The 26,233-nt window shown below is 32.3% G+C and overlaps 2 protein-coding genes across 3 annotated transcripts in view; both read left to right on the top strand.

Moving 5' to 3' along the window:
- The window catches only part of LOC107496970 (MLP-like protein 43), a 69,984-nt gene extending 48,311 nt beyond the window's left edge, over window positions 1-21,673 (top strand). Inside the window, exons 2-3 of one of the 2 annotated variants that reach the window (XM_052252210.1) lie at window positions 20,684-20,734; window positions 21,204-21,673. In XM_052252210.1, coding sequence (XP_052108170.1) covers window positions 20,684-20,734; window positions 21,204-21,475 — 323 coding nt within the window. In that variant the 3' untranslated portion in view covers window positions 21,476-21,673. Of the gene's footprint in view, window positions 1-4,699; window positions 4,793-20,683; window positions 20,735-21,203 lie in introns of those variants that run through there. The other variant, XM_016118248.2, reaches the window with a different exon arrangement.
- On the top strand, window positions 3,671-4,693 carry LOC127739587 (MLP-like protein 43). Its single transcript, XM_052252211.1, has 2 exons — window positions 3,671-3,919; window positions 4,397-4,693. The coding sequence occupies exons 1-2, from the start codon at window positions 3,733-3,735 to the stop codon at window positions 4,666-4,668; spliced, it is 459 nt and encodes a 152-aa protein (XP_052108171.1). The 5' UTR covers window positions 3,671-3,732; the 3' UTR covers window positions 4,669-4,693.
- Window positions 21,674-26,233: the final 4,560 nt, after the last annotated feature.

The raw sequence follows: 26,233 nt of genomic DNA, 5'->3' as shown, positions 1-26,233 counted from the left end.
ATAATTATACTTAGTTATATTTTATTAGTTTAAATGAATGAAACAGTAAAACAAAACAGGAGAAAAGTCACAGCCTTATAATCGAACACATTACATAGGTAATAATAATCTTTCTACGATATCGATTCTATATTGAGATGGCAATATTTTTATTTGTTTTAAGGTTTGCATCGTTTGAAAGCCTTCAACCACATCTTTGGTAGGTAGGAGTGGTGGACTGGAGCATCATTCAATTTCTAAATCTCATCTGTTCTGAAATTTTCATTGAAATTCATGTGCTTATATTTCATTCAATTTACGTGCTTATATGAATAGAGTCTTGTTGTTACTTGTTAATGAGTGTTGTTAGAGAATAAATTAGAATTATTTAGATTAATTAATATTTATTATAAGATATTATGTCTTTATTATTTCGATTTTTTTAGTATTTATAAATATTCTTTTATATTATATTATTCTAGATAATTTGAATACATACAAATTCTTTTTTTACTCTTTTTTCTTACCCTTTCTAACAAGTGTGTTAGGAACAATTATTTAGGCATTTAAAAGAAGAATTAGAAAAGCTAAATTATTAACATTTTTAATGTATTTATTAAAAAAATTTAAAATTTTCTACAACAAAACTCATATTAGTAATGTTATAAAAGATTACTATATATTGCACTTAATAATTATAGACCTAATATATAAAAGATGAGAAATGTTAGGGCTAACACTTTCTATTAATATCAAAGTTAATTTATTTTAATAAAATGATGATCAGCCAACAAAATTATATAGATGTATTGATTCTAATTTAATTACAGGTTTATCCTATTTAAATTTATGTAAATCGAATCAAATAAACTCGATTTATACATTCACACATAAATCAAATAATACAAATTTGATTTATACTTAAAAGTTTGAATTTATATAAATTAAATTAAGCCAATACAATTTAATAGTGTAAGAAAAAAGTACTTGTTTTTTAGAATTTAGAATTTTATTTGCTAATATAAGGTTAAATTGAAAGAGGTCAATTTGACGTACACATAGCAAGAGATGAAGCCAATTCGATTTATTAAGAGTATTTGATCTAATTCAAAAATGAAAAAATTAAAATTTAATTTTGATCTCATATTTAATTTAATAATCTTACTTAGCTATGTTTTGTTATTTTAAATTAATAAACAATAATACTTTTTTTTCAGTAATTTGACTCTGAAGAAAATAGTAAATTACATCTAAGTAAATTATTTGTTCAACTTTAAACGTAATTAAGGATGGCAATTTTTCTCAGCGGGGCGGGCATCCGCGGAAATTTACTCGTCGGGGGACGGAGATGGGGACATTTTTTCACCCGTGGGAGGCGGGGACGGGATCCGCAAAATAAACGGGTCCCCACCCCATGGAGACCTGTATAATACCCGCATATACAAAATTACTAAAATATCCCTAGTATATATATATTAGTTATGATTTCTGAAACCCTAACTCCTAACCTCTCTTCTCTACTGGCCGTCACTCACTCACTCTCCTCTCAAAACTCAGATTCTCCTTCTCCCTCTCCATCCCTCCTCCATGCTCATCGCTGCTCACCGCCCTTATCCACTCTCACTGCCTTCACGCTCACCGCTGCTCACCGTTGCTCATCACCCTTGTCCTAGTTCCTTTCCTTTTCTTAGATTTACTCTGCCACCCTCTTCACTTAGACACTCTCTCTGCTACCCTCCTTCACTCAGACACTCTCTCTGCCGTCCAGCACCTTCGTTCGCACTCACTCGCGCGCCTGACATCCAACCCTAGGCAGCGATAGAAGCGTTCTTTGCCGTCACTGTCTTCATTTTGTTCGCAGAGACGAAAGCTATTTTTCTTCAGTGATTTTGTAATTTTCATCTACTTGAAGTATTTTTTATTTCTTTCATTAATTATCTTGTGGTTTCTGTGATTTTTTTTATTTTATTTGAATTTCAATCAATTATCTTGTGATTTTACTTCATATATATATGTCCTTCTATTTTTTTGACAATTCAGTGGCTAAAAAAAATTGAAATTGATGAATATTTGAAGTTAATTGTTATGTTGTGAGGATATATGATTTATGGATAGTTGAATATTTGAAATATTAATTTTTGAATATTTGAAAGATTTGGTTATGTTTTTTATGAAGGTTGAGGTGGGTTTGCAGAAGATTTTTTATGGTTGATGGGTGGTTTATGAATTTTGTGTAAATTTTGTTTTTGGATTAGTGATGGATGAATGTAAATTGCTGTTTGATGTGGCTGGTTGATTAATTTAGTATATGGTTGTGTTAAAAATGGAAACATGAATATGAATGTTTTTATGGTTTGATTAATTTTTGGTGTTTGATTGATTTGGTTTGGGTATAGATTATGAACTTATGAGTTATGATTAAATATTGTTGGTGATGAAGATTATGATTGTAATGATAATTGAAGATTTTTGTTTATTTCTCTGAATTTTTTACTTTTTAAAGAATCCACGGATATCCGCGGAGACTCCGATCCCCGGCGGATACGGGGTTCCCGTTACCCGTTGCGGGGATGGGGCGGGGACGGAAACGGATTATGGGTGGCGGGGACGGCGGGCGGGAGGCATGTCCCCGCCCCTATGGGACCTGTTGCCATCCCTAAACGCAATATCGCGGCAGAAACGATGATTCTGGCAGCTCTGCGTTTTTGAGCGACGATTCCACACGATGCAGCTAAATTCTAGACGAGAAGCAAAACCAATACGAAAAGAGGATACAAAAACATGAAATTATACGTTTTTACGAGTTGAAACACGATTTTGATTATCCTGACTAAAAATATATTTTAATTTAAATTTAATTAAATAATATTATTTAAATTAAAAGATTGATTAAAGGCTGAATTTTAAAAGACACGTAACATTTTTTATTCAATAATTGGGACCAGCACACGTGATTTTATATGTTTTAGATTCTGCATCGTAAGAAGGCCTTCAATCATATTTTTGTAGATAGGGGTGGGGCGGAGCAGCATTCAAGTGCCAAATCTCATCTTCTGTTCTCAATATTTCATTGAATTCATGTGTTTATTCGGATAGAGTCTTATTAATGGGTGTGTTAAGAATACTTAGCTTGTTAAGATTAATATGGTTTAACAGAAAATCATTTTATGAAAAAGGGTTAGTGACTATGTTAAGAACATTCGTTTGTCTCACTTTTTTTTAAAAAAAATTTACATAATTTTAGTAATTTTTCATATATCCATACAAATAAAAAATATTTCACGTTCATATTTTCATAGTATCTAAAGTCTAAAAAATTAGTTAATAAATTTATAACAAAATAGTGCATAATATAAACTCTTTAAACTTTATATACCAAACATACAACAAAAAAATGGATAAATAAGCTAACTCGTACGTACTCAATTTAAATTTATTTAACTCGTTATAGTTATTCAGATTAAACTAAATTGATCAACTTTTAAATAAGACATGATTTTATTAACTTGATTCACTCGTTTTTATAAGCGAATTGATTCAATTTATGAGTCACTACTCGTTTTAAGGGATTTAAAATAGATGTACATAAATAATTACGTATAGCTAAAAATCTTTATGGCAATATAGTCTTTTTCTATATAAGTCTCCATAAGACTTGAACTTGTTTTACAACCTCTCATTCTAGATCTAGTGATCTCTATCTCTACATTATCTCTTAATTGCTTCATATTAATTATTTGGTTTTCTTGAAACATGGCAATATCTGGTAAAATTAGTGTTGAAGTTGTGATCCAAGTACCAGTTTCAAAGTTCTTCCACATTTTGGCAAAGGAATTCCACACTGTCCAAAACATTTGTGAAAGAGTGCATGGAGGCAACTTGCACCAAGGTGATGATTGGCATTGCACTGATTCGGTCAAAAATTGGACTTGTCTAGTAGGTAATTAAGCTTTGTTTCATTAATAGAAATTATATTTGCATTATTTTAATTGTAGATGAGAGATTCATCTAGAAAAGCTAAAAGATTGATGAAATTCGTCTTTCTAATAATTTTTTATATAATTAATTATGTGAGATTATTTATATCTAGTTTAATTTAGTTTAGTTAAAAAGAGATTCCTAAGATGAGTCTTTTTTTCAGATTACATGAAGATAATATTTTTATATGGTAAAATTACTAAAATTTGTATGAAAATATTGATTATGTTATTAATATTTTGATATTTAGAGAATCAATATACTTTTATAAAATCTTTTACAATTTAAAGTAATTAAAATTTTCTTATAAATAATTAATAATATTTTTTTTAACTTAAAATGATACGGCTTTGGTTATAATCTTATTTTTTGAAGTAAGATATCTCTCTTATCTTTGGTTATTTATCTTAATTAATTAATTTATTATGTAAAATAATAGATGGTAAGGTAATTACATTCAAAGAAAAAATTGAAGACATCGATGAAGAGAAGAAGTTGATTAAATACAGCATCTTTGATAGAGATATCGGTCAAAACTACAAACTCTTTAAGAGCAATGTTCAAGTGACTGAGACAAACAATGAGAGTGCTAATGTTAAATGGACTATTGAATACGAGAAGATCAATGAGGATGTTAAAACTCCATACGGCTTCTTGGAATTTTTAGAGAAGAGTACTATAGAAGTTGGTGACCATCTTCACAAGGCATAGCTCTCCAACCATTATAATTAAAGGAAAAAAGTATATCATCTATATCTATGAATAATAATTTATGTTGTGTTTGGCTTGAGGTTAAGTGTGTTTATCTAAATAACGCAGTGGTGCAATCATAAGATATGCATTAACAGTTGCTTCATCATCTGTTAATTCATCCTTTATTGGAATGGAATTAACTTATTTCATGTAATGTTAATGGTTTCTTGTTGAGTGTACCAAGTTATGTATACTAAAAAGATATTTTTATCCATTATTCATGTGTGCCTTTTGTGTTAGGTGGTTTTATATTACACTCAAATTGGTTTTCAATAATTTTAGATTTTAAACACTTTGACTTCTAATAAATTTTTATCATTTTAAAAAATCTCCAAACGTCAATTTTTGTGTGTGTTATTTTAATGGTTTAACTGCTATTATATCCAAAAATAATTATTCTAAGAGTAAAGACAGATTTAGAAATATTATCATGGGACTAATAATATATATAATATTAAAAAATTATGTAAAAAATTATATAATGTAAAATGTATTACAAAAATATACCGATAGAGAATATATTTTAAAGTACAAAAATATGTATATACTTTATATTAGCGAAGTGGTTGATTTTTCGTATCATAAAATTAATCGATAATAGAATCTGTGTCAAATTTTCAGCAATTTTTTTAAATATAATTAAAAGACAATTAGCAAGAAATTCATCTTTTATTTTGTTTCTGAGTTATTTTTCACAATATTCATAACTGAAAAAGATCTCTCGGTTACAATGGTTAAAACAAAGAGAATTAATACCAAATGAATCAAAAAGGACACTCACAAAAAATAAAAAAATTCACTTTATGAAATTTGAAAATTTTTATTTAATTAAAAAATATTAGTAATAATATCTTTTCATATTTTTTTAATATTATTACTTACTTTTTAGATATTAGAAATCATTAATATTTATGTTAGACTAGACTTTTATTTATATTAGATTAAATATTAAATAAATTTTTTAAAATATTAAATCGTACTTAATAACTTATTACTATTAATTTTTTTTTTAAAAGTTGGGGTTCTCACCCGTATGTCCGTCCCTGTCTAAAAGATATCAGTCTTAAATCTGATAGAGAATTCAAAGAAAAAAGGAGAAAGTAAATAAGAGAGAATGATACACTATTATTGAACCAGCTTACACAATACAATTACACTATTATTATATACAGCAACTAAGTATAATTAACTAGTGCTGACTAAACATAACAAATTAATTAAATTTAACAACCATCTCATGCTCTAATTAGTATAAGCTACACTTTCATCTATATTAGCTACTGTGAACTCATATACACTGTTATTTCCCCTCAAACTCAAGGTTGGTGAGGCTGCGACCTTGAGTTTGGCTCTGCAGTCAAGAAGCGATAAGGAAGGAACGACTTTAGTAAAAACATCCGCAACTTGAGTTGAGTCTAATATATGATTGACTCGAATGGTGCATGTTTTTGCATAGTCCCTGATAAAATAGAGATTTAGTTCAAAGTGTTTTGATTTCGAATGTAGAATTGGGTCAGCAGCTAACAACACATCACTTTGATTGTCACAAAAAAGCTAGCTAGGGAGTTGTATTTAAGGGACATTGTAGCTCAGCGAACAGGTTCCTTATCCAAATCATATTAGCCACTGCCAATGCCACGAATCGATACTTTGCCTTAGTTCATGCTTAGAGGACCACGAAACTGGATTGAGACCAAAGAAGACACAGGTACCACTAGTAGACTTTTGGTCGTCAAGGTCACTTCTCTAATCTGAATCACTATAGGTAAAGATAAGCAAATTCTATCCTTTCTTCAAATGTAAACCATGATGAAGGATTTCACTTAGATATTGAAGGATTCGCTTCACCATCTTCTAGTGATGATCTTCTGATGATGACTGTATAAATTGGCACACTCTATTAACTGAGTATGCAATTTTATGTCTGGTCATGGTGAGATATTGCTAGCTATCAACCACACTTTTATACAAAGAGGGATTATTAAAGGCAATACCTCCATTTGCAATGAGTTTCAGAGTAGATGACAAGGGAGTTTTGCAAAGTTTGCAGCTTTTCAGCCTTCTTTCTTTAGAATATCTTGAATAGTTAGATTTAAACCTCCATCTGTTGTCTTTGTCACTTCCACACCAATAAAAAAATGTAATTTCCCCAAATCTTTAAGAGCAAAGTTGAGTTTCGACTGATGAATAACTTGATCAATATCTGAGCTCGAATCACCAATTAAGATGATGTCATTGACGTAGACAAGAACATAAAGTCTGAATTGGATTGTAATCTTTATGAAGAGTGAAGTATCGGATTTAGTGGGGTAAAGCCTAAACGTTTGAAAGCTCCGATCAGCTTCACATACCAAGCTCGGAAAGCTTATTATTTCAGGCCATATAGAGTCTTGGTCAGCTTACAAACTATGGTGGCATCACCTTGTTCATACCTTCTTGGCAGGTGCATGTAAACATCCTTAGCCAAGTCACCATGAATAAAAGCATTGTTGATATCAAATTGTTTTATAGTTCAAGAGTTGGCAAATGCAACAGATAATATGATGCGAATTAAAGGCTGGTTTAACAACAGAGTTGTGCAATATGGTATCACTGTTCAGATATTTTTTATGTTTATGCTAAAAACTTAAAAATATGTATTAATTTATTTTTTTTAGTAGTTTCCAAATACTATGGAATTAACTTTGTCGAACAGGTTTTTGTATACTAAATTTTTATTAACCATCATGGAATTCGTTTACTAATCATATCTCGCCGCATTTGATTACGGTCCCTTATCACGGACAAATCAATATGAGAGTCCAATCAAAAGAGCGCCTCTTCGTGTATACCTATGACCATAACAAATCAATGGCCCATATATCTTCAATCGAGACATAAGTCTATAAAAAAAAAAAACCAACACAGATTGGAGCAAATGAATGCTAAATAGTAAATAGTAATGGAAACAAGACATTATGCAAAAGCATCTAGTTAAATACAAAATGTAAATTGCAAATTAAAATATATAATACCTGAAATAAAAATATATAGTTCCTCACATGCAAAAGGAATTAAATCAAATTAAACACGTCATAAAATATTATTTTTTAAAAAATAAAAAGTATTAGTATTTGAAATCAAAAGAACAACCATGAATAAAGAATTTTTTTTTCCTTAGAAGAAAAAGAAAACAAAAATCATTCATAAAATCAAATCAAAACTTATATACACATAAAAATTAGCAGAAGGGAAAACAAAATTATTTTTTATTTTTTAAATTTAACATAAAAATCAATAGAATCATGTATAGAGAGGAAAAATTAGAAACTCCTTATGTGTGCAAAGAAATTAAAGAAAAATAAGAAGATACATAATAAAAGTAAAGTATCTATCTTAATTGGAGAAGTCTATGGGACCAGCATATTTGTTAAAATCTGGTCAGCACTTAGTCAGCAAAATAAAAATGAATGATTCTCCACCATTAGATGAAATCTCACACCATTAAATACACTATTGATGGCTAATTGATGGCTACAACTCACAAAATCTGCTGTCCCCTAGCACTCCTCATCTTAATTTATCGAATTCTTTTACATCGGTGTAATATTGCTACTGACCACTGTTATTAGAGTGGAAACCATGTTAGACAAAAAAGTGGGGTGATGGTTCTCATATTTTGGGTATAATCAAAGAAACTGAGACATTTTAATATTGTTGCATTCACAAAATCATAAAAATAAGCAAAAGAAATCGTTGGTTTTTTAATTTGGACAAAAACAAAGGCAAAAAATGTCTATATTTTTAACGTCGTACTTCACAGAAAGTAATTTCGTGCAACTAAATAATTTAATTGAATTTGGGATTTAAAACTGATTTTAAAAACTATTGTTATTCACTGAAAATACAATAAAATAAAATGGAGTAATTTTTTAAATATGTTTGACAGCTCCATTAAATGAAGCTCTTCTTGAGAGTTGCATCAAATATTTACCATCTTTCTATGATATCTATTCAATAATTGAAATCGCAATATGGCCAGCACGCGTGATTTTATTTGTTTTTGACTCTGCATCGTAAGAAAGTCTTCAATCATATTTTTGTAGATCAGATAGGGGTGGGGGAGCAGCATTCAATTGCTAAATCTCATTTTCTGTTCTGACTTCTGAATATTTCATTGAATTCATGTGTTTATATGGATAGAGTCTTATTAATGGGTGTGTTAAGAACACTTAGCTTGTTAAGATTAAGCTGGTTTAAAACAGAAAATCATTTTGTGAAAAGGGTTATATTAGTGAGTATGTTAAGAACATTCATTTGTGTTACTTTTTTTTCTTTTTTTTTTAAAAATTACTACATAATTTTAGCAATTTTTTCGCTTAATATCATACAAATAAAAAATATCATACGCTCATATACTTTGATAATAAATTATCTAAAAAGTAGTTAATAAATCTATAACAAAGTGCATAATATAAATTCCTTAAACTTAATATAGCAAACAAAAAATAGATAGATGAGCTAACTTGTACTTACTCGATTTGAACTTCTTTAATTTATTAGTTATTTGAACAAAATTAAATTAACCCACTTTTAAATAAGATATAATTTTACTAGCTAGCTTGACTCATTATCTGTTTTTACTAGGGTATACATGATTCGACCTGATCCGAAGATCCGACCTGACCCCGAACATTTTAAGGATTAATTTGGTGCAGCGTGTGATTTCATCGGATTTAGAGTTGGATAAGGATCTCAAAAATAGACCCGGTCATTATTTCGGGTCGGATCCGGACCATAGCTCGGGTCATCCGAATTCGGCCCGGTGGCCCGGTCATCATACACAATTAATATTTTGTGTTATTAGTGATGGATAATGACTATTTTTATGTGGAATTTAAGTATTGTAAACTTTAATATTTTGTGTTATTAGTCATTATATGATAATAAGTTATAAAGTGCATAAGACTTTAGACTAATGGCATAATAATATTATGTTATTTGTATTGATTTAAAAATTTGGTGTTATCAGACAATATTAGCATTGATTATAGCTATGCTTTAATTTTAGAGAACGGTTGGTTCTTGTTATTATATTTTTCTAAGTAAATTTTACCATGTCAAATAATAATTGAAGTATTGGAAATTTGGATACTTTCTGAAGGTTGTGGTAGGCTTAGAGAAGGGGGGTTGAATCTATGCCTTCCTTTTAATTGCTTTTGTAACCCTTTTAAAACAAATTTTCAATTCAGGTTCTGTTTGAACTCAGCAGCGAAAATTTATGAGACAATTTATTTTTGTCTCATGAATATCAGAAAACAGAACTCAGCAGAGAAGATAAAAGCTAATACCAGCATGTATCCTGGTTCGGTTGCCTTGTGCTATACAACCTACATCCAGTCTCCTCCACAACTATGGAAGAATTTCACTATAGTTAATAGTATTACATACACCAATTTCACACTCAAGTTCTAACCTAACTTGTCATTGGCTATGCTAACTCCTAACTATTTACTCTTAGTGCTAACCCAACTAAGAAAGGGATACCAAACAGGTACAAGATACAAGACACTTAACTAATCTAAAGAAATCAGAAAATAACCCTTGGCTTTTCTCTCAAGTGTATCACTCAGCCTTTTTCCACTCATGGCTTTTACTTGAGCTTTCTCACAATGCCTTTTCTCACAAGAAATTACAGAAAGATAAACATAGAAAAGTACATTACAACCAGTAAAACATGAAGGAGATTGACTTCATCAGCAGCCTCTTTGCTATGTGCAAAACCAGATTTGCAAACCTCAGATACAGTTCTTCAGTGTTGGCTGAATGCTTCTTTGAAAGAGAGCATTATCCAAGTATAGAAACTTTACAGAACACAACTCATAAACTCTGGCTTTCTCTCCTTGTTTTTTGAATGAACATCAAGCTGCTTTTATCTCCTTGCATGTTACTGCGTTCTTCTTCCAAGGTCAACACCTTGAGCTTTGATCTTCACCAACCCACAGATTTACTTTTTCTCCTTAATCTTTAGATTAGAAACTTTCCTTCTGACTTCCTTATCATGACCGAAAGCCATAATGCAGCAACAATAGAAATCTTCCCATTGTCAACTTGATCTAAGCCCTTGAAAACTAACTTGGTCCCCAAGTCTTGTTTAAGACCGTAGATACACAGCAGAGAAGAACAGAAATTCTCTTTCTCTTGTATCCCATTTCGGATAGAACAGAGTGTTGGGAAGAAAAGATGAAGATTTGATGCATGCAAGAGAAAATGGGTTACCTTTAATCAAAGCTAGATTTGGTTTGATCTGGATGATTTGATATTTGCCTTTCTAGCTTAATCTTTCTCTTTCTCTCTTCTTCGGTGAAAGGCTTATGGAAGAAGCTCTCTCTCTTTCTCTTTCTTACTTTTCTGAACCTTGTGATTTGACATGATCAGAGAGGAAAGTAACGTTGAGTTTGTGAAAGCAAGTGAGAGGGAAAAAGCTTGCTGAACTCAATTCGGGCTTGGGTATGAATATGATTTGCTTGGCCCGTTTTAATTTCTTTGGCTTTGTTTCTTTTGGGCTTCTGTTTTTGCTTTTCAGCCCACCAGGTTGGTTATTTTAATTTTCATTCCATTTGGGCTGTAATTCATATTTTGGCCTGTAATAATTTATAAGTAATTAGTAACATGTAATTATAATTAATCAACATTAATTATTTATTTTGCCCAAAAATAATGTTTGTCATCACTTAATTTATTTAGTTAATTTCTTAACTCGACAATCTCCCTCTTGATGACAAACATAATTTAAGCAATAATCAAAAGGACATGAATTTGTGTAAGGTTTAGAAACTCCCTTTGATTTTTCTCATTTGCTCTTATGTTGCTCCCCCTTTCCTTTTCAAGATTAGCTCCCCCTGGATTTAAGCTTTCCTCTTTGTTCCTGTTTTGCATAGTACTCAAAGAGAATGATATATTGAGCTATGCACAATAATTTTGTTTAAAGAATATCACACAAGCAACATCTCATTATTAGCCCAACATCCAGCTAATATTAGCAGCCAAAAGATTCAACATGTGATCTTAAAATTAATGCAACAGTCAGACAAAAATCCCAAAAGAAATACTAATAGCTGCAGTAATGCCAAAAAATTTCTAAGGACACACATCACATCATATTGCTTTTACTCCCCCTTTTGTCATCAAGAGAGGATAATAAGCATTATCAACAGAGGCAATGCCTTGTATCCTGCAGAAAAGAGTTAGATCACAGTTCAAAAAACTAACTAAATAACCAAAAGTGCAGCAGTATCTAGAGTTATTACAGTCATCCAAGACAACAAAAGTATACCAAACAGTATCAAAATAAAACAGAGTTCATGAGACAAAAGGAGAGTAGCTGTAGCAGTTTTTATGAGACAAATCTTAGGCATCAGAACTATTTCCCTCCGAAACATCTTCCTCCTCAACATCAGTGGCAATGTCTTCATTATTTTGAAGATTATCGATGAAGGTCATGAGCACAGCCACCCTATCCCTTGATTTCTTTAGGAAGTTCTCATGATTGCTTGCTAGCTTCCTTTGTTCCTTGCTTATGGCAATCATGTGATTTGATTGGGAAACAAACTCTTGAGCGACATCCTTGACCACATTCGGTAAAGCGAATTTCTTCCCAGTAGAAATGAAAGTACCCTCAGTGGAAGGAGAAGGAGAGTCACCTGGGATGTACTCTTCATCATCATCATCTAGAACCACTCTCTCAGATCGAGCTGGTCCTTTTTACTGTTTCACTGAACCACCCCCTTTTAGGTATGAATGTTTATTTTCATAATCCTCATTTGACAGGTCAACACCAAAAGTCTCAAATATGCAAGTCAAAAATATGCCATAAGGTAGTGCTTTATCTTTCACACTTCTAACAGAATCAAACATGTATCTAGCCATCAAATAGGCAAAAGAGATTGCTGTTTTAGTGATTAGGGCATATAAAATAAGTGTGTCTGTGTAAGAAACCCTTTGATATGAACCGCTTTGAGGAATTAAGATGTGGTTGACAATACGATGCAACTGAGCACGTTCATATCCTAGGGCTTTGTGAGTGGGTGTGATGCCATCAATTAAGGAAACATGTTCACAAATGTGAGCCAGAGCATTATGGTAAGAGATACCAACACCTTCATCCCACTTCACAGATGTATAAGCACACGGCCTAACATTAGTGTACTTCAAGGAATCACTGATAGTTTCATTATTCAAGATAATGTCTCTGCCCTTAACATAAGAATACACACTTCCTTCATGATAAGTCATGTTTGCATAAAATTCTTTGACTAACTGAGGATATACAGGTTTTTTGATTTTGAAAAGGTGATTCCAGTCTAAAAATTCCAAATTTTCAACAAAAGGAAAACCTTTCATTTTCAAATTAGGTAAATCAGTAAGAAAAGAGGACATAGATTACGATACTGAATAACTCCCTCATAAAAGTCATGGTTCATGGCAGATTTGAAAAAATGGGGTTATAGTCTGAGTGAGATGTCATGAAGTGTGATTTGTGAGCAAAAGGATCAATATCTGGTTCTCTAACAGATTTGAGAGGGCGATGAGGGTTACCTCTTTGTGAACGCACTGGAACCGACCTGGATTTGGTTTGTGTTGGTTCGGGAATGAGTTCTTCAGTCGCCGGACGTTTTCCCTTGGAGGAGCTAGGCTTTGCAGAACTAGGTTTTGAGGAGCCTGGCTTGGAAGTTATGGCTTTCGGTGGTGGTGTCGGCTTGGCAGGGGCAGGGTACCTTGGCGTAGTCTTGGTCCGTGCCATGGGAGTAGTGCGAGGCGGAGAGGTAGGAGGAGAAGGTGATGGAGTAAAAGTGGTGTCTTGAGAACGAGTTGATGGTCTAGGATATCCTGGAAGTTTATGGATTTTCTCACGTGGTGCTCTTTTAGCAATAACTTTCTTCCCCATTTTGGTTAGATTTAGGCTTTTGATGGAAGAGAGACATTGGAGTGAGAGGGAAGAAACCGAAGGGTTTGAGGAGAAGTTATGGAGGGAAGAGAGGGAGTGTTGGTAACCGTACCCAAAAGTGGATTTCCAAAATCATGCAACTGCATCACCTTTTGAAATGACATGAAAAGACCTGACCTCATAAAATAAAGATTTGATTTGATTTGAAAATAAAATAGGAAATGAAGTTTAAATTTTGAAAAACCAAAAAATTAAACTGAAAAATCTTTTTAGATTATAAACATTAAATGAAAAGTTATTTCAAAAAATAAACACACAGCCCATCAATCAAAAAAATGTAACATTCATATATGGGCCCAGAGATAGTTGGATTTAAGGAAACACATTGGACCACTCTAGATCTGATTTTGAGGTTGGCCCAGATTATCTTTCATTTAAAACAAGCCTAGAACACTCTGAATTGAAGAGAACGTTCATCACCTGCCCAGAATTGTCTCATACATGTTTATGAGACAAAAAGCTCCAGCAACTACATCAGCATTTTTCAAATAAGGAATCATAACTCAAAATTTCTAGACAAGTCCTAAGCATGCAGAATCTATCCTCAGCTAATAGTTTTATGAAAATATCTGCTAATTGCTCCTCAGATTTAACAAATTGAATACTAATATCCCCTTTTTGGACATGTTCTCTTATTGAGTGAAATTTCACTTCAATATGCTTAGTCCTAGAGTGCAAAACTGGATTTTTAGAAATATTGATGGCACTCATATTATCACACATTAAGGAAATATTTTCAGCATTTAATTTGTAATCAACAAGCTGTGTTTTTAACCATAAAAGCTGAGAACAACAAGAAGAAGCAGCTATATACTCAGCCTCTGCAGTGGATAAGGCCACTGTTGGTTGCTTCTTACTTGACTAAACATTTAAGGACTTCCCAAGAAAACAACATATGCCTGAAGTGCTCCTTCTATCAACTCTATCACCAGCAAAATCTGCATCATAATAACCAACTATAGAAAAATCATCAATCTTAGGATACCAAAGACCAAGATTGGATGTTCCATGAACATATCTAATGATCCTTTTAATTGCTGAAAGATGTGACTCTTTAGATTTGGATTGGAACCTAGAACACAATCCAACACTTTGCACAATGTCGGGTCTAGAGGATGTTAAGTACATAAGAGAACCAATCATTCCTCTATACCTAGTCTCATCTACATCTTTCTCAGTTTCTCCTTTATCTAATTTAGAATTAGGATGCATGGGGGTTCCCATGGGTTTGGCATTTTCCATACCAAATTTCTTAACTAATTCCTTGGCATACTTCTCTTAATGAATGAAAATAACATTTTCAGTTTGTTTAATTTGTAGCCCAAGAAAGAAATTAAGTTCACCCATCATACTCATGTCAAATTCACTTGTCATGAGTTTTCCAAATTCAGAACAAAGGAATTCATTCGCTGATCCAAAAATAATGTCATCAACATATATTTGGACTAGAATAAAAGAATCATTAGAACTCTTGATAAATAGAGTTGTGTCGGTGGTGCCTCTTTGAAGACCATTTTTCAAAAGAAAAGAGCTAAGTCTCTCATACCAAGCTCTAGGAGCTTGTCTTAAACCATAGAGAGCTTTAGATAATTTGAAAACATAGTCAAAATGCTCTTTATTTTCAAAACCAGGAGGCTGCTCCACATACACTTCTCTATCTATCACTCCATTTAAAAATGCACATTTCACATCCATTTGATATAATTTAAAACCACAATGTGCAGCATAAGCTGGGAGAAGTCTTATGGCTTCCATTCGGGCAACAGGGGCAAAGGATTCATCAAAGTCTATTTCTTCTTTTTGGTCGTATCCTTGTGCCACTAGCCTTGCCTTGTTTCTTGCAATGCTACCATCTTCTCCCAACTTGTTCCGAAAAATTCACTTGGTGCTGGTCACTTTCTTTCCACTTGGCCTTGGAACCAAAGTCCATACTTGGTTCTTTTCAAACTCAAGAAGCTCATCCTCTATAGCTTTAACCCAAGAAGGGTCACTGAGTGCTTCCTTGATGTTTTGAGACTCAATTTGTGAAAGAAGGGCAATGTTTGATCCTTCATTTGCCTTTCTAGTGGAAGACCTTGTTTGCACTCCATGAGAGACGTCCCCAATGACAAATTCCTTAGGATAATTCTTCAAGAATCTCCATTCACGAGGTCTGGTGGACTTGGATACAGATTGAGATACCAAAGGATTCTGGGTGCTGTTGGCTTCAGGATTTCCTTCAGATTCATGAGACAATGGAATTGTCTCTCGAATTTTCAGCAGTTGCAGTTTCTGGTTCATTTTGACCAGAATGTCCTTTCTCTTGATTTTGCACAGTTTCAACTTCCTTTTGAGCTTGATTTCCTGTATCACAATCTTCCAAAATGCTTTGTACCAAGTTAGTATCACAAAATATAACATGTATGGACTCCTCAATAATTCTAGCATCTTGATGATAAATCCTATATGCTTTATTAATTGTGAAATATCCTACAAACAAACACTCATAAGCCTTTGGATCAAATTTACCCAAATTATCCTTGTTATTTAAAACAAAACACTTGCATCCAAAGATGTGTAAGTAGTCTAAGTTTGGTGGATAGCCTTTCCAAAGTTCATAAGGGATTTTCTTCAAAAATTTTTTTATGATTGTTCTATTCAAAATGTGGCAAGCCGTGTTAACCGCTTCAGCCCAAAGAAATTTTGGAACATTGCTCTCACAAAGCATAGCTCTTGTCATCTCTTGTATGCTTCTATTTCTCCTTTCCACCACACTATTTTGTTGTGGTGTCCTTGGACAAGAGAAGTTGTGAGATATTCCAAATTCCTCACAAAAGGATTCAAATAACTTATTTTCAAATTCAGTTCCATGATCACTTCATATAGAAGAGATTTTTAAATCCTTTTCATTTTGAATTTTCTTGCAAAAAGGTTCAAAGGCCGAAAAGGCTTCATTTTTGTGTGCAAGAAATAAAACCCAACCAAACCTAGTATAGTCATCCACAATTACTAAACCATAATGTTTACCACCTAGGCTTTGAGTTCTTGTTGGACCAAATAAATCAATGTGTAGCAACTCAAGTGGTCTTTTAGTAGAGATGTCTTCCTTTGGTTTAAAAAAACTTTTTTTTTGTTTTCCCATTTGGCAAGCATCACAAGTGATGTCTTTGTCAAACTTTATCAACGGAAGACCTCTTACTAATTCTTTCTTTACAAGTTTGTTTATTTGAAACATACTTGCATGCCCCAATCTTTTGTGCCATAACCACTTTTCAGATTCTTTAGAGTGAAGACAAGCTACATTTTGATCCTTTAGTTCATCAAGAGTAAGTCCATACATATTATTAAAACGCTTGGCAACAAACATTACTTCATTTGTCTTTTCATTCACAACACAACATTCAGATCTTTTGAAAGTCACTAAATATCCTAAATCACACAGCTGACTTATACTCAAAAGATTGTGTTTCAAACCACATACCAAAAGTACCTCATCAATGAAAGTTGATTGCTCATTACCTACTTTTCCAACAGCAATGATTTTACCTTTACCATCATCTCCAAAGGTCACAAAACCTCCATCATACTTGTTTAGTTTGATGAAGTAGGTTGACCTTCCAATCATGTGCCTTGAACATCCACTATCCATGTACCACATGTCCTTTTTGTTCTTAGATGCTAGGCAAATCTCATCAAGATTATTGTTTCTAGCCATGAAGCAGTCTTTGTCATCTCCTTCAGATTCTTCTTCTTCATTTGAGTCATTTTCAAGATCCCCCCAAGCTGCCATGAGTACTCTCTTCTTTTTCTTCTTTCCTTTGTCCTCCTTTTTAAACTTTGGACAGTTTAGCTTGAAGTGTCCAGCCTCCTTGCAGTGATGGCACGTCACTTTGCTCAAGTCGATCTTGTGCTCTTTTGAACTTGAACCTTTGTATTTGCCCTTGTTCTTCATCATTCTTCTAAATCTCCTAGCAAAAAACAAAAGCTCGTCATCTGAAATACCATCACTAGACTCACTCTCTTTCGGTTCTATTTGTGACTTGAGGGCTATTCCCTTTTTCTTTGAGTCTGTGTTTGTGTGTGTGGCTTCATAGGCAAGGAGTTTTTCTCTCAGCTCATCATAGGTTATGGGACTTATGTTGTTACTCTCGGTTAGGACAGTGGCAGTGTTTTCTCATTCTTTTGTGAGGCTTCTAAGGAGTTTTCTCACCAAGGTTTGTTCTGCATAGTTTGTACCCATAGCATCAAGGTTGTTGATTATGATTGAGAATCTTTCAAACGCTTCATCAATGCTTTCTCCATCCTTCATGCTAAGCATCTCATACTCTTTTCGCAGCATATCAATCCTCATTTCTTTTACTTGTTTGGTGCCTTCATGTGTAACCTGGAGTTTTTCCCAGATTTCTTTGGCTGTCTTGCATCTAGACACCTTCCGGTACTCTTCAAAGCTAATAGCACAGTGAAAAAGGTTGATTGCTTTAGCATTCAGCTCTATCTTCTTCTTGTCATCCTCATTCCATTCAGCTTCTTCTTTTGGAGTCACCACTCCATCAGCACTTGTTTTTGTTGGGATCTTTGGACCGCTCACGACAATCTTCTATATGTTGTAGTCAATGGATTGAATGAAAATCCTTATCCTTTCTTTCCAGTAGGAGTAGTTCTTTCCGTTGAAGAAAGGTGGCCGGTTGTTTGACTGGCCTTCAGTGAGGGTATAGGCAACTGTGGTTGTGCCCAAGTTGTTCGCCATTGGATCTTTGCTCCAAGCGGTTAAGCTTGATTCTTGAGACCTTAGCTCCTGATACCAATTGAAGGTTGTGGTAGGCTTAGAGAAGAGGGTTGAATCTATGCCTTCTTTTTAATTGCTTTTGTAACCCTTTTAAAACAAATTTTTAATTCAGGTTCTGTTTGAACTCAACAGCGGAAATTTATGAGACAATTTATTTTTGTCTCATGAATATCAGAAAATAGAACTCAGCAGAGAAGATAAAAGCTAATACCAGCATGTATCCTGGTTTGGTTGCATTGTGCTATGCAACCTACATCCAATCTCCTCCACAACTATGGAAGAATTTCACTATAGTTAACAGTATTACATACACCAATTTCACACTCAAGTTCTAACCTAACTTATCATTGGCTATGCTAACTCCTAACTATTTACTCTTAGTGCTAACCCAACTAAGAAATGGATACCAAACAAATACAAGATACAAGACACTTAACCAACCTAAAGAAATCAGAAAATAACTCTAGACTTTTCTCTCAAGGGTATCACTCAACCTTTTTCCACTCATGGCTTTTACTTGAGCTTTCTCACAATGCCTTTTCTCACAAGAAATTACAGAAAGATAAACATAGAAAAGTACATTACAATCAGTAAAACATGAAGGAGATTGACTTCATCAGCAGCCTCTTTGCTATGTGCAAAACCAGATTTGCAAACCTCAGATACAGTTCTTCAGTGTTGGCCGAATGCTTCTTTGAAAGAGAGCATTATCCAAGTATAGGAACTTTATAGAACACAACTCACAAACTCTGGTTTTCTCTTCTTGTTTTCTGAATGAACATCAAGCTGCTTTTATCTCCTTGCATGTTGCTGGGTTCTTCTTCCAAGGTCAACACCTTGAGCTTTGATCTTCACCAACCCACAAATTTACTTTTTCTCCTTAATCTTCAGGTTAGAAACTTTCCTTCTGACTTCCTTATCTTGACCGAAAGCCATAATGCAGCAACCATAGAAATCTTCTCATTGTCAACTTGATCTGAGCCCTTGAAAACCAACTTGGTCCCCAAGTCTTGTTTAAGACCGTAGATACACAGCATAGAAGAACAGAAATCCTCTTTCTCTTGTATCCCATTTTGGATAGAGCAGAGTGTTGGGAAGAAGAGATGAAGATTTGATGCATGCAAGAGGAAATGGGTTACCTTTAATCAAAGCTAGATTTGGTTTGATCTGGATGATTTGATATTTGCCTTTCTAGCTTAATCTTTTTCTTTCTCTCTTCTTCGGTGAAAGGCTTATGGAAGAAGCTCTCTCTCTTTCTCTTTCTTACTTTTCTAAACCTTGTGATTTGACATGATCAGAGAGGAAAGTAACGTTGAGTTTGTGAAAGCAAGTGAGAGGGAAAAAGCTTCCTGAACTTAATTCGGGCTTGGGTATGAATATGATTTGCTTGGCCCGTTTTAATTTCTTTGGCTTTGTTTCTTTTGGGCTTCTGTTTTTGCTTTTCAGCCCACCAGGTTGGTTATTTTAATTTTCATTCCATTTGGGCTGTAATTCATATTTTGGCCTACAACAATTTATAAGTAATTAGTAACATGTAATTATAATTAATCAACATTAATTATTTATTTTGCCTAAAAATAATGTTTGTCATCACTTAATTTATTTAGTTAATTTCTTAACTCAACACTTTCACATGCTAGCTTACAAGGAGATATCAAGGTAATGTAATGTTAATGACCTGGTTTTTACCCAGTTTTTACTCGGTATAATCGTGACCCGAAAGTGTGGAAGTTTTATAGGGTCTAGGATGGAATTCGAGTCTAACAAATAGACCCAATATATATTTCGGGTCAGATATGGATCACATCAAACCCGATTTTACCCGACCCATGATCACCCTTAATTTTTACAGACAAACTGAATTGATTTATGAATCACAACTCATTTTAATAAATCTAAAATAGATGCACATAAATAATTACGAATAGTTAAAAATCTTTCTTCAATCAATAATTGATATGGCAATATAGTCTTTTTCTATATAATCTCCACAAGGCTTGAACTTGTTTTACAACCTCTCATTCCTAGTGATCTCTATCTCTACATTATCTCTTGCTTCATATTAATTATTTGCTTTTCTTGAAACATGGCAATATCTGGTAAAATTAGTGTTGAAGTTGTGATCCAAGTACCAGGTTCAAAGTTCTTCCACATTTTGGCAAAGGAACTCCACAATATCCAAAACATTTGTGAAGGAGTGCATGGAGCCAACTTGCACGAAGGTGATGACTGGCACTGCACTGATTCGGTCAAAAATTGGACTTGTCTAGTAGGTAATTAAGCTTTATTTCATTAATAGAAATTATATTTGCATTATTTTAATTGTAAATGAGAGATTCATTTAGAAAAGCTAAAAGATTAATGAAATTCGTCTTTCTAATAATTTTGTATATAATTAATTATGTGAGATTATTTATATCTAGTTTAATTTAGTTTATTTAAAAAGTGATTCCTAAGATGATTTTTTTTTTCAGATTACATAAAGACAATATTTTTATATGGTAAAATTACTAAAATTTGTATGAAAATATTGATTATGTTATTAATATTTTGATATTTAGAGAGTCAATATAATTTTATAAAATCTTTTACAATTTAAAATAATCAAAATTTTTTTACAAATAATTAATAATAATTTCTTAAAATGATAAAGCTTTGGTTATAATCTTATTTTTTGAAGTAAGATATCTCTTTATCTTTGGTTATTTATCTTAATTAATTAATTATTGTGTAAAATAATAGATAATAAAGTAATTACATGTAAAGAGAAAATTGAAGCCATCGATGAAGAGAAGAAGTTGATTCAATTCAGCATCTTTGATGGAGATATCGGTCAAAACTACAAACTCTTTAAGAGCAATGTTCAAGTGACTGAGACAAACAATGAAAGTGCTAGTGTTAAATGGACTATTGAATATGAAAAGATCAATGAGGATGTTAAAACTCCATACGGCTACTTGGAACTTTTAGAGAAGGTTACTATAGAAGTTGGTGATCATCTTCACAAGGCATAGCTATCCAACCATTATAATTAAAGGAAAAAAAGTATAACATCTATATCTATGAATAATAATTTATGTTGTGTTTGGTTTGAGGTTAAGTGTGTTTATCTAAGTAACGCAGTGGTGCAATCATGGATATGCATTAATATTTGCTTCATCATCTGTTAATTCATCCTTTGTTGGAATGGAATAATTAACTTATTTCATGTATGTTAATGGTTTCTTGTTGAGTGTACCAAGTTATGTATACTAAAAGGATATTTTTATCCATTATTCATGTGTGCCTTTTGTGTTAGGTGGTTTTATATTACACTCAAATTGGCTTTTAAATAATTTTAGATTTTAGACACTTTTACTTCTAATAATTTTTATCATTTTAAAAAATTTCCAAACGTCAAATTTTTTTTTAAACAATAATTGTTTTGTGTTATTTCAGCGGTTTAATTGTTATTATATCCAGAAATAATAACTCTAAAAGATATCGGTCTTAAATTTGATAAAGAGTTCAGAAAAGAGAGAAAATGTAAAAAAATGATAAACTGTTGTTAAACCAGCTTACACAATACAATTACACTATTACTATATAAAGCAACTGAGTATAACTAACTGGTGCTGACTAAATATAACAAACTTAACAACTATCTCATGTTTTAATTAGTATAAGCTAAACTCTCGTCTATATTAGCTACTGTAGACTCATATACATTGTCATTCCCCCTCAAATTCGAGATTGGTGAGGCTGCAACCTTGAGTTTGGCTCTGCAGTCAAGAAACGGTGAGAAAGGAACGACTTTAGTAAGAACATCTGCAACTTGAGATAAGCCTGGTATATGGTTGATTCAAATGGTGCATTTTTTTCATAGTCCTTGACAAATGGAGATTTAGCTCAAAGTGCTTTGATTTCGAATGAAGAATTGGGTCAGCAGCTAACAACACATCACTTTGATTGTCGCAAAAGAGCTAGGGAGTTGTACTTAAGGGACGTTGTAGCTCATCCAGCAGGTTTCTTATCTAGATCACATTAGCCACTGCCAATGCCATGGATCGATATTTTGCCTCGGTACTAGAGCACGCTACAACACTTTGTTTCTTAGAGGACCACGAAACTGAATTGAGACCAAGGAAGACACATGTACCACTAGTAGACTTTCAGTTGTCAGGGTCACTTTTTTAATCTGAATCACAATAGGCAAGGATAGGCAAATTCTTCCCTTTTTTCAGATGTAAACCATGATGAAGGATACCACTTAGGTATTGGAGGATTCACTTCACCACCTTCTAGTGATCTTCTGATGGTGACTGTATAAATTGGCATACTCTATTAACTTAGTATGCAATTTTAAGCTTGGTCATGGGAAGATATTGCAATCTACCAACCACACTTCTATACAAAGAGGGATTATCAAAGGCAATACCTCCATTTGCAGTGAGTTTCAAAGTAGATGACAAAGGAGTTTTGTAAGGTTTGCAACTTTTCAGCCCTGCTTTCTTACCTTTATCTGTTGTCTTTGTCATTTATACACCAAGAAAGAAATGTAATTTCTCCAAATCTTTGAGAACAAAGTTGAGTTTCAGCTGATGAATAACCTGATTAATATCTGAGCTCGAATCACGAGTTAAGATGATATCATTGACGTAGAGAAGAGTATAAAGTCTCAATTAGGTTGTGATCTTTGTGAAGAGTGAATATTAAATGGATGGAGAAAAAGATAGAGAAAAAATGCCGTAAAAACATAAAAGGATGGATAAAGATTTTTCTACTAGACCTTTAATAAACATATTCTTTACAACTTGGATCACTAGAAGGGTTTTTCTACTAGACCTCTAAAAAATTTGTTTTTAACAACCTTGATCACCAGAAAAGTTTTTTCTACTAAACATTTAAAGAACCTGTTCTTTGACAATCTAGATCAGATGAATGAAAATTAAAAAAACTACCACGTAGAATTACCTTAATATTTGAAGCATCAATCTTGATTTCAAGTTTTAATAATATAACTCCAAATATATAAATGATGAAGTTTATTTCATAAACAGAAATTTGTGCACCAAAATTTTTTAAATCTCTATTTTATATAATAGAAGTAGATATAAAAAAAATTGAAAAACATATTAGCTGATTGTTATTTTTTTTAATATGTGTGTATGTGCGTGTGTGTTCGTCCACAAAATTAAAGAAAATCAAATCATCAAGCACGACAAAAAAAAATTATAAATGATTGTCTATTCAGTATCACAATAAGATTCAATTTTCTTAGGTGATTAATAGTATTATTAATATAAATAAATGGTTTAATCAACTATCACAGTAGTCCAGATACGAATTTCATAATTTATTAACAATTTTTTTTGTTGAACAATTTATTGATTTGTTTAATCACATCACTACCTGGATAATAACAAAGGTCATAATGTAAATTACTAATATTATTAAATATTAAATTTGCGTTGACAAGACTGACATGTGGAAATATTTCCATCCGACAAGATTAAATGATAATCAGCTAATTTACCTAATACATCAACTCATCTAAGTCAAATTATAAACATGTTTTAAATAAAAAAATGATTGGAGATGTGTTTAAACTTTTTAAAGATATAAGTTAACATTTTATATTTGATAAAATAAATTTTTTTCGTACAATTATTTTTTATTTTGTCCTTGTGTATGTGTATGGCCATGGTTCTGATAATCAAAATAAATTGAGACAAACTCTTGATCTTCTACATGTTTAAGATTAACATAGTATAATTCTTTTAATATCCAGATCCTTAAATATGATAAGATTATTATTTTATTCTTTGTCTCTAACATAACGAAAATGCCTTCTTGAGCACGTATCATACACTTTATAGTATTTATGTTAAAGCTAGGTATCTTAATCTACAATTTTGTTGGAAGGTTTTGTTTTTCGATGATCCATTAGTTTTTAGGTGCTCATACATGAGAATGGAATCTCTAGATACCATGCGAGCACATAGTTTGAGTTCTCGTTCATTGTCACATACCAAAATTGTCTGAATCACTTGTTCTGCGCCGGTAGAGAAAGGATGCAAAGGAAGGGATGTATAATTCATTTTCTACGAATTGGGATTCAATTCGAGTTAGTCGCCATGGATGCCTTATGGATTGGTTTAGAGGGGATTTTCACCAGAGGCATAGAGAATGATGCAAGATTTGTTGTTGCCCATGATTGGGCTATAGAAATACTAATTAAAGGCAAGGGCTGCTAATGATGTAGGTTGTAATGCAACGGCAGCAACAAATATTATATCAGATGTGCATGGATCTACATTAGTTGCTCCTCCGGGAGACCCACCTATGTGCAACCGAAGAAATCGTGTGCAACTGATCTTGCTTTTTTTTCATTGTTAAAAATTTGTTGTAATGGCATAATTGAGCTTGGAGCTTCATAGCCTATTACAAAATTTAATGTTCTGAAGAATATTTTGTTTGTTGACCAAGAGAATAGCTTCCTACACACCCTCCGAATTCCCTGTTTAAACAGAATAGACATACTCTATATTTTCTGTAATTTAGGTAGAATTGTGACACTAGATGCCACAAATCTTATTGGACGGCATTTTGAAAGAGTTTAATGTATTTGATAATATTTGATTGGATTATTTTCCTTCATAAACTCATTTTAATATGCACTTCTTGTCCTAGGATAGTTTAATGTATTATATAAATGCATAAATTTTTTTATGTATCATTATATAAATTTAGGTACCATATCTAAGTCTTTTCGTTCAAAGATAAAATACTTCACTGAAAAGTTTTTTTTTATGTCTAAACATGAAAAAAAAAATAAACACTATCCTATATTCAAGCGGATAATTTGCTGAAAAGCTTATTATTAACAAACAAATATGTCTAACAATAAATTTTACATATCACAAGCAAATATTAAAGGCTCCCATAAAATATAATATTTATGATTGTTTTCTAATCAACATGAGCAAATGTCATGAATTTCATAAAATATTTTAGACAATAATATTAATAAATTCAAGAAACTACCAAACCAATAAAACTCCTATCCATCACAAAATATAGAGAATTATATAAAGGGTATAGCAACTTCGCACTAACAACTTAATGAAAGTCCATGGGCACACGAAGATAGAAAGATTAATGTTAAAAGACACATAGTGGTTTTCTGAATAACAACACCACTCAACAAGTTCCCTGATATTGCAAAAAAGATGCAAAAGTATGAAAATAGTGTTGCAATTAAGTGGACATCAGCATTCTTCGACACTACTAACAAAACGCAATTTGCATTTTGTGGATTTTAAAAAAAAAATTCAGTCTTTTTAGGTGCAAAAACGCAAGGTGCATTTTTTTAAAAGCTAACTAAAAAGAAATTAAAAAAATTTAAAAAGCCAAAGCGTAAGCTACATTTATTTTATTTTAAAATTAAAAAATATTTAACAAATATAAAACGTAAGTCATATTTTGTCTCTGACTCATAACAGTGCAATATTTTGCATTCCTTTCATTTTATGGTGATACACATGACTTCTTTCTATTGGACTGATTTTTTTGCTTATGGAAAGAAGCCATGTGTATCACCATGAAATGGAAGGAATGCAAAATATTACACTACTATGGATCAAAGACAAAACGTAATTTATGTTTTATATTTATTAAATATTTTTTAATTTTAAAATAAAATAAACGTAGCTTACGTTTTGGCTTTTTAAATTTTTTTAAATTTATTTTTTGTTGGCTTTTAAAAAAATGCACCTTGTATTTTTGTGTAA

The sequence above is a fragment of the Arachis duranensis genome, chromosome 7, assembly GCF_000817695.3.
Source record: "Arachis duranensis cultivar V14167 chromosome 7, aradu.V14167.gnm2.J7QH, whole genome shotgun sequence".
Taxonomy (NCBI): Eukaryota; Viridiplantae; Streptophyta; class Magnoliopsida; order Fabales; family Fabaceae; genus Arachis; species Arachis duranensis.
The sequence above is the reverse complement of the archived record's forward strand: the minus strand, read 5'-3'. Positions and strand labels throughout refer to the sequence as shown.

What these genes read in the sequence shown, in the direction of transcription:
- LOC127739587 (XM_052252211.1), top strand. Translation starts at nt 3,733, where the DNA reads ATGGCAATATCTGGTAAAATTAGTGTTGAAGTTGTGATCCAAGTACCA. An exon ending in AAATTGGACTTGTCTAGTAG is followed by an intron (nt 3,920 to 4,396) that starts GTAATTAAGCTT and finishes GTAAAATAATAG; the next exon opens with ATGGTAAGGTAATTACATTC.